General features: G+C 31.8%; 2 protein-coding genes across 2 annotated transcripts; one reads left to right on the top strand and one right to left on the bottom strand.

The window, feature by feature from the left end:
• Positions 1-5,575: 5,575 nt before the first annotated feature.
• Positions 5,576-6,673, top strand: BBA_10093 (endo-N-acetyl-beta-D-glucosaminidase precursor; the record flags this gene model as incomplete). Its single annotated transcript, XM_008605190.1, has 1 exon — positions 5,576-6,673. One exon carries the CDS (start codon positions 5,576-5,578, stop codon positions 6,671-6,673), a length of 1,098 nt encoding a protein of 365 aa, XP_008603412.1.
• A 213-nt stretch (positions 6,674-6,886) lies between these two features.
• On the bottom strand, positions 6,887-8,189 carry BBA_10092 (phosphotransferase enzyme family protein; the record flags this gene model as incomplete). The annotated part of the gene is made up of 2 exons (XM_008605189.1): positions 6,887-8,016; positions 8,090-8,189. 2 exons carry the CDS (start codon positions 8,187-8,189, stop codon positions 6,887-6,889), a joined length of 1,230 nt encoding a protein of 409 aa, XP_008603411.1.
• Between the last annotated feature and the right edge of the window lie 994 nt (positions 8,190-9,183).

Here is a 9,183-nt window from a genome sequence, read left to right as displayed (position 1 = left end):
TTATATATAAGTAAAATAAGGTTTAATATCTTCTTATATAAAAGGTAGGTCTTTAAGTTTAATTTAAAAATATATTAATATAATAATAGTTTTAAGAATATTTACTATATATTATTATAATATAGCCTAATAAAATACTAATATATTTTTAAAGTACTTTTATTATAAAATAAGTATAAAGTCTTATTAACTTTAGACTAGTTAATATAAAGTAAAAAAATGATAAAATAAATATATAATAAAAGATAGTTAAAATATATAATAATTAAAGAATAGTTAAACTAAAGTAAAATAAAGGTAATATAAAAATAAGAAAAAGAAAAAATATAAATATTTAATTAATATTAAGTTTTTATAAGTTTAATAATAACCTAAGGTAGTTTTATAACTATTATAAGCCTAATTTAACTTTATTATTATTATATAAGAAAATAAATTTAAAAAATAAACCCAATATAGTTTAGTACTTTCTAGGCTTAGGTTTTTAGTAATTATAAGCTTAATCTAAGGTCTCTAAATCTATTTTACTATTCTTATTACTTTTTCCTCTCTTAACTAAGGCTAAGAGCCTAGCTAAGGCTAGGTATTAGCTAATATTAACTAGGTACTAAAATAAGGTATTAGTAATATAGATCTTAGTTTAAATTATAAAAAGTAAGGAGTAATTATATATAGATAGGTCTAAGACTTAGGCTATAGTAGAAGTAAGTATAGAGGTAAGAGTAAAGGTAGAGGTAAGTATAAAAATAAGTATAAGGGTAATAGTACCTAAGATAATATTATTATTAGACTAAACCTAGTTAATAACCTCTTTAGTAATAAGCTTACTAATATTAATATAAAACTAGGCTATAACCTAAAATAGTTAAATAAACTTAATATAAATTAAAACTATATTTTAGTTAAAGTTATTATTATTTTTTATATTATATTTACTAGGTAATAATAGTTAAGATAATACGTAATAATACTTAATATAATTAGTAAAAAATAAGCCTAATTTAAAGTAAAAGTAGACTTATATTAATATAATATAAACCTTACTTAATATATATAATATAAATATAACTTTTTCTTAAAATAAAGTTAATATAGTTTAGTTTTAGTTTAAATAAAGTACTTACTAGTTTATTTATAATAGGTTATATAACTAATAGTAACTATTTAGTTTATATAAAACTTATAAAAGATAGCTTAAAGTAGCTTTTAAAGGGGTTTATTTTAGCCTTAACTAAGCTAAAAGAGGTTAGTAAGTAGTTAAAGTAAGACTAAGGACTAGTTAAGATATATTAAAAGAAAACTTATGATTATTAATAAGAGTTATTACTTATAAAGCTAGTATTAGATTAGTATAAGGCTTAAAAGGAGTCTAAGATAATATAGTTAGATACTTACTTAATTAGGGGATAGGGGCTTTTTATATTATATTAGTTTTATTATTTAGGATTTAAAGATAATTAGGGTATAAAGAGTTTTAAAGTAAAAGTAATAAAAGAAAAAAGAGTAAATATATAAATAATTTAACTAAAGAAAAAAAAGAAAAAAAGCCTAAAAATAAAAAAAATCTTAACTTATTTATACTTTTACTAGACTAATTAAATTAGCTAAATTAACTAGATTAACTAAATTAGCTAGATTTATTAATTTATTAGTAAAAAAACTAAAATTAATTAAGTAAAGGTTAATTATTAATTATATATACTCTTATTTAGAGATTAACTTAAATATTAAAGTAAAGAAAGTATAGATTTTTATATATTATTTATAAATTATATAAAGTAAGAAAAATAATAAATATATATATTTATATATATATATATAATAAATAAGATATTTAACCTAATAAAGCCTTATAATAACTAAGATAATATAAGAGTAGAAGATAAGTAAACTATCTTTATTTTAGCTATTACTTTATAATACTATTAGCTTAATAATTATAATTATATATAACCCCCCCCCCCTCCTTTAAGTCCTAAAGCCCTTTACCTTTAACTACTTAATTACTTAGTTACTTAATTATATAAGTATCTAGTTCCTTATATAAATTAACCTAGTACTACCTTAACTACCTTAATACTAGCCTAGTATAAGTTACTAACTAGGGATACTAGTAAGACTCTTTATTTAATTCTAATTTTAATTAAGGAGAGGGGCCTTATTAGCCTTTATTAAGGATAGATATAGAACTAAAGGTAGTAAAGAAGTATAGGTTTTCCTTTAAGGACTTTAGTTTTTCTTATACTATTAAATAATAGAGGTATTAGATAGATAAGCTAGTCTAACTCAAGTAGTATAATAATAATATATTAAAACTAATCTAAATATTATATTAATATTAAACTTTAAGTTATTTTTTTAGAAAATAAGTTCTTTTAAATTTTATTTTATAAATAAATATAATATTAAAAGTAATAAGATATTTTACTTTAAAAATAATATAATCAAATACTAAAAATATTATCTTTTAAAATATTAAATATAGATAGTATATTAAATAACTTCTCTATATAAAATACTAAGAGATTATATTATAGAGTAGTTTTATAAGAAACTAAGAATTAGTCTTAAAATTATAGCCTAAGATATTATAGCTAAGGTCTTACCTTAATAGAAATATTAGAATAATATTACTTTAAACTAGAGCTATTAACCTTAACTCTAATAAACTTATAGAGGTTACTTTTAAAAATCTTATTTAACTAGGGGGTACCTACTAGTTAGCTATAGGCTATATATATATAAATTAGGTAAGGAGGAGCCTCTACCTTCTTTCTTTATACTTATTACCCCCCTTTAGTTTAATAATTATCTTAATATACTAAGGTAAGTACTTAATCTATAACTAAATATATAATTAAGGTAATTCTTACTAAGCTACTTACTATATTATAATAGCTTCCTAATAGTTTTTTAGTATATTTTTTTTAATAATAATCTTCTTTAAATATAATTAAATAATTTTAATAAGGTTAAGATTAAGGCTATTACCTAGCTAAAGAAGTTATTAAACCTAATAAATATTATAAATATATTATTAAATATAATAATTATATATTAAGGCTTTATCTTTTTATATAAGGGTTCTTAACTTTATTATAATATAAGCTTAAATAAAAGAGATAAACTTTAGTATTAAAACCTTTATTTAATATATATATTAATTAATATTTCTTTTAATATTATAAAAAAACTTTCTTATATATTAATTTTAATATTATTAAAACTATTTTTTAGGTTTATTATAAAAATTTAATTAACTTATTTATATAATTAATTCTTATTTTTCTTTTATAAAAGGCTTTAACTTAATATTTAGTTTTTTTATTATTTTCTTTATAAGATAATAATTTTAAGCTATTTCTAGCTTTTAATAATAATAAAGGCTTTTTTTATTATAAGAAAAATAATCTTAAAATATAAATTTAAAGACTCTTTTCTAATACTTATAAATATAACTATAAAGGTAAGCTTTTAATAACTATTACTAAAAGTAATATCCTTTTTAGTAGTAAAAGAGAATAATAAAGGTTTTATTAAACTAGATTACCTTTTTCTAGTCCTTTAAGCTTTAATCTTCTTACTTCTAGTACTAATAAAACCTCTTAGTTCTTATCTTTTATATTAAACTAAGCTTCTTTATTAACTTTATTTTCTAAAAACCTATTTTTTTTTAAAATATATTATATAATTAACCTTAAGATAAATATATTAATATTAATTAACTTACTAATAAAAATATTATAGGTTTTCTTTTTATTATATTTATTAAGCTTTATCTTATTTAAAATAATCTTTTTATTTTATATAATTTATTTACTTAGTTAGTTATTTTATAAAATATCTTTAAAAAAAGTATTTTTAATAATAAAAAGTTAAAAATCTAAGTTAAAGTTATATTTAATTATATAAATATAAATTTAGTTAACCTAATAACTTAATATTTTAACTAGGCTAGTAACCTTAATAAAAGTTTTATTATTATAAGATATTTTTAGGGTAATTATAAAGGCTTATATTATAATATTTAATCTAGTAAACTATTTTTATTACTAAAAGAAGGGTAATAAGAAGAAAAGAAAGGGAGGTTACCTAGTAAATTAGGTAGGTAGGGCCCCCTATATCCTAGAGGTGGCCTATGCCCTAGTTAGATAAGATTTTTAAAAGTAACATCTATATAGTAGACTTATAGTAGATTATAGTAAATAGAAATAACCCTAACCCTTATAGCTTTAAAGCGGTGTACTATATCTGCCTTTTAAGGCTAGCGTAGTATAGAACCGCTACCTAGAGGGGGTTAAATATTTATTGCCACCTACTGTATGCTAAGAAGCCGCGTGGTTGTTGTAGTCAATGCGGTATATGTTCTAGCGTTGCATTCCTCGGCAAAGACATGTTCCAGAAGAAGAGTTAGAGGCAGAGTCCCTGTCATTTCTGTGAAGCTGCTGATAAGCATTAACTGGCACGTGCCACGCAAGTAGGCACACAATATTTACAAACACAAGGACGCGCAGTCCGAGCATGCTGCGAGGTTGAATGAGCTGCGCACAAACCCAAGATACTGCTGTTTTCTTGTTGACTGAACAATGCATGCCCATTTTTTTTCGTTGCTGCTGTTGTTGTTGTTGTTGTTGTTGTTGTTGTTGTTGTTGTAGTTATTGTTGTTGTTGTAGTTATTGTTGTTTGTCACCTAGGGCGAGCCTCATAATGCATGCACAACGCAGTCATAATGATCTAAGCCCAAGCAGCAGCGCTAATCTTCCATATTATGTATCAGCACGTTGTGCTGCCTCGATAAGGTAGGTGGCTTCGGTAAATAGTTGGTTATCTTCCTGGTGGGGGCACACCATGATAACTGACCCAAGGATAGTCCTCGCCATCGTGGTATAATCAGCCTCCCCTGGAGTAGAGCCACGCAGCAGGATCGTCAAGATGACCTTTGAAAACCCATGATGCGTGCCGGCCAGCTGATCAAAAATTCAGCAGTACCAAAAAGTTCGAGTCGTGATGCACCTCAGTCACCACCCTCGCGACAAACCGTTGCAGCCTTACCAAGCGTGTAAGTATTTCTTTCTAACCCCACCACCCGCATCTGACGACTTCCGCTTTCCCTCCGAGACCTCTATTAATTTGAATCCCTGCAGTCTGGGTCAGCGCAACGCCAGATCAGAGTCACGCTCCCAGATCTCAAACATTCCTTACTACCAAAACAGACCATCACATAAGGCAGAGAATATAAACCGTAAGGCATGCGTCCTCACCCCGCAGGATCAATGCATCATTATCTGTCGGCTTACTCTCTTATTGGAAGGTAGCAACTGTTGTGGAGTTACTTTCCTCGGGGCCTTCCAAGCTCTTACACAAAACCCAGGACTCCATGTGCTTTTCTGGTCTTCGCGTCCTCGGCATGCCCAGACAGATCTCTTCCGTCTGTGCCCCAGAAGATCAACTGATGGCCGCTATGCTACGTGAGTAATAGATTTCTATATATAGGCTCGGTTCACTCCTTCATGTCAACGTAGCACCCAACTCTTACAACGTATAATTATCCGGGCCCAACAAACTGGACACAAAGATGCGGTGGTCAGTCTTCTCCGTTGTGTCGCTTCTGGCTCCTCTACTACAAGCTAGCCCTGTTCGCGATGTGCAGGCTAATGCCGAGGCTTCTGTTACTGCCACAGCATCATCAGGATTGCCTAGACTTGTTGTCTATTTCCAGACCACACATGACCAGCGCGGTAACCCAATCTCCATGCTTCCTCTCATCAATGAGAAGGGAATAGCACTGACTCATCTCATTGTCTGCTCTCTTCATATAAACAAGGACTCAGAGATTCACTTGAATGACTACCCCCCCGGTGACCCTCACTTTTATACACTGTGGAATGAGACGGCGCATATGAAGACAGCCGGTGTGACAGTCATGGGAATGGTTGGAGGGGCCGCGTCCGGCTCCTTCGACTCGTCAACTCTCGATGGAGACACTGCGACCTTTGAGAAGTACTACGGTCAACTCCAGGATGTCATCACCAAATTTGGTCTACAAGGCATGGACCTGGATGTCGAACAGCCAATGACTCAGTTTGGCATTTCAAGACTCATCACCCGACTGCGCAAAGATTTCGGTCCCGGCTTCATCATCACGCTAGCACCAGTCGCATCTGCACTGAGAAATGGCGCAAATCTCAGCGGATTTGACTACAAAACTCTCGAATCTACTAACGGCCGTGATATCTCCTTCTACAATGGTCAGTTCTACAGCGGATTCGGCACCATGGCACGCACCGATGACTACGTGAAGATTGTGTCCAGTGGCTTTGTGGCGTCGAAAGTGGTCGCTGGCCAGCTTACTTCTTCTGACAATGGATATGGTTACATCCCATATAGTCAACTGAACACCACTATCATCTCTCTTCGCAACAAATACGGGCAAATCGGCGGAGTGATGGGCTGGGAGTACTTCAATAGCGAGCCCGGTGGCACCCAAGAGCCCTGGAGGTGGGCACAAGTTATGACCGAAATTCTCCGCCCCAATTCCGTTCCCGACTTGAAGATCACAATGAACGATGCGGACTATCTCACGAATGTATATGACCGCACTGTCGGTGAGCTCTCGCCCAACGCCCGGCCAGGAACCCGAGCGATTGACTACTACGCCATGGTGAACGCGTGAGTCCCCAGCAATGGGAGTGATCACAAAACGCACAATGCTGTACATAGATGAGACTGTTTTTATGCGAGCGACTATACTCTACAGTCACCAAGGGCATTTTTTTTTCTTTTTCCCACACAACACAATGGCGTCTGTTGTTGTAGGTTACATCGAGAACATTCATTGTATGCCACGCATGCATCATTTACATATTACTGTGACCCGGTTTATCCTTTACACCTGTTGATTCAACCAATTTCTCCAGCTTTCGTCACATACGACGGACCGAACACGCCCTTGCAACCAGCCCGTATTGCCCCAAAACCCCCACGAAGCCTGAAACCGGCACCAATCGACAAGCGCCGTTTCCCAATGACGCTGGAAATCCGAGAAATCGTACTTGGTGCCATCAGTTGTTTCATAGCGGGTAAGCAATTGGTGATACTGCCTCAGAAGGTTCAGTTCCCCTTGCTGCATGGCTATCTTGTCAGGGAGTGGTGCGCTTCTGTCAACAAGCATGTGCAAAGGAACACAGCAAGTAAACAGTTTCGCGAGGTCACTGGCTCCTAGACCCAACCCGACATATTGGAAATCAAAAAAAGCAACGCTGTCTCCTGACTCGGTAGAGAATAAATTCTCGGATTTGACATCGCCGTGTATAAAAGTCTCGAACGACCGGCCCTTGGGATTGAGAAATCTTGCGACCTTTTCGGCGATCGTGGCTGTACCTTCGTGCTTGCAGAAGACTGCTGACCATTCGGAGTTCGATCTTCGGGCCAGCGAGGCGTACTCCGTCTGTCTCGTAGCCAGGTACGTGTATCCGCCACTGCGCCAGATAGATCTAGGTGGCAGTTCTTTCACAGTTCTTCTAGCTTCCAACTCATCCAAGGGAGGTAAGAGGAGCCCATGCATTGTATGATCATCCCGCATCGACCAGGAGCTACCGTGGAAGTCTGCAAGCCATTTAATGGCTGAGTAGACTTGCGCGACTGTTAGGTCACTCCTCTTCTCTCCAGCAACAGGAAACTGTTCCCTCAAGTCAGTCATTAAAGTTGCAGTAACCCTTCTCTCGCCTCCAGCTACGCCTGGAGCCAAATAGCGCGTTGAACACAGACAATTGGCCACTTTTACACTAGGCGGCAACAAGGGGGCCAATCTGTCGTAGAAATACTGCTCCACCTCATAGCTGAAGAGCTTTCGGAGATGACCTTCCTCACTTTTCGCATCTTGGGGAGAGATGATCTTTAGCACGAGCCGCAATTTGCCATCACCCTCCAAAGGGTCTCCAACTAAGAACTTTTGACTCGAAACCGAGGCGGTAGACGCGATGCGCTTCGCCTCCACAGCATAGATGAAACCATAATCTAGTTACACATACAGTCAGTTTCTTCGAAGTAATGGTTTCGTGACCTCGGAACACGGTCGTATTCAAATTACCTGCCCACAGAGCTTGAAGTTGTTCGGAGTGTAGAAGCTCGAGTCCGGCAGAGGCGAGTAGTTCGCCAGCCACTCCTTCCACATCCTCGTGACTGAGCATGATCAATTAATGTGGTCTATACAAAGCCTCGGTGTTATTGAACCATGAGTAACAGCACATGCGAGTGGCGGTTTAGTTTGATGCCAAGTTATGTCCCTCGTGCGTGCTAACTTGTGATTAATGATGGTTAAGGTACAGAGGAGATATAGTGGTGGTTACACATAACCTGTCCCAGATCCACCAAGTTAACCTGTCCAAGCTAGCCTTTATCCGGCCTTTTGCCAGCATAGGGCTTATACTATAAAAAGGCTATAAAGGTAGAAAATTTTCTAGCTAATAGTATACTTTATTATTCTCCACTACTAAAAAATTTCTAGCTAATAATATACTTTATTATTCTCTTTATATATATATATATAATAGTTCCCTCTTATAGTTTATAGAAAAAAAAATTCTCTTTTTAATATTTTTCTTTTAAAATTAAATTTAAATAAAAAGAAAAATAATTTTATATTTTATTATTAAATTAAATAAAATAAAATAAAAATAATTTTATATTTTATTATTAAATTAAATCTAAGTAAAATAAATATAATTTTTTATAATTCTTAGAATTATTATAATTATAATTTTAAAATAATATTATTATAAATTCTTATAAGTATTATATTACTTATAAGATTTACCTTAATAATAGTATATATATTAATATATTAATACTTATTATACTTTATATAAATAAGTCTTAAAAAAGATTATTATTAAAGAAAGTAAGTTTAAAATTAAATTAGATAAAGTATTAAATTAATTCTAGGAAAATAGAAAAACTTACTTATAATTATATCTAATAAAGTCTACTATTATTAAAGAAATAAGTATAATATATTTTATCTTTATATAAGTTTTATTATAAAATTATTTCTATACTTTTATTAAAATAATTCTAAAAAAGCTATAAAACTTCTAAGTAAGTCTATTATCTAGTAATATTATTATAAAATTTATAAGTAAATAGTTAAGAATTATTTCTCTAATCTTTATAAAACTAAGTATT

The sequence above is a fragment of the Beauveria bassiana genome, assembly GCF_000280675.1.
Source record: "Beauveria bassiana ARSEF 2860 unplaced genomic scaffold BBA_S00086, whole genome shotgun sequence".
NCBI lineage: Eukaryota > Fungi > Ascomycota > Sordariomycetes > Hypocreales > Cordycipitaceae > Beauveria > Beauveria bassiana.
The sequence above is the reverse complement of the archived record's forward strand: the minus strand, read 5'-3'. Positions and strand labels throughout refer to the sequence as shown.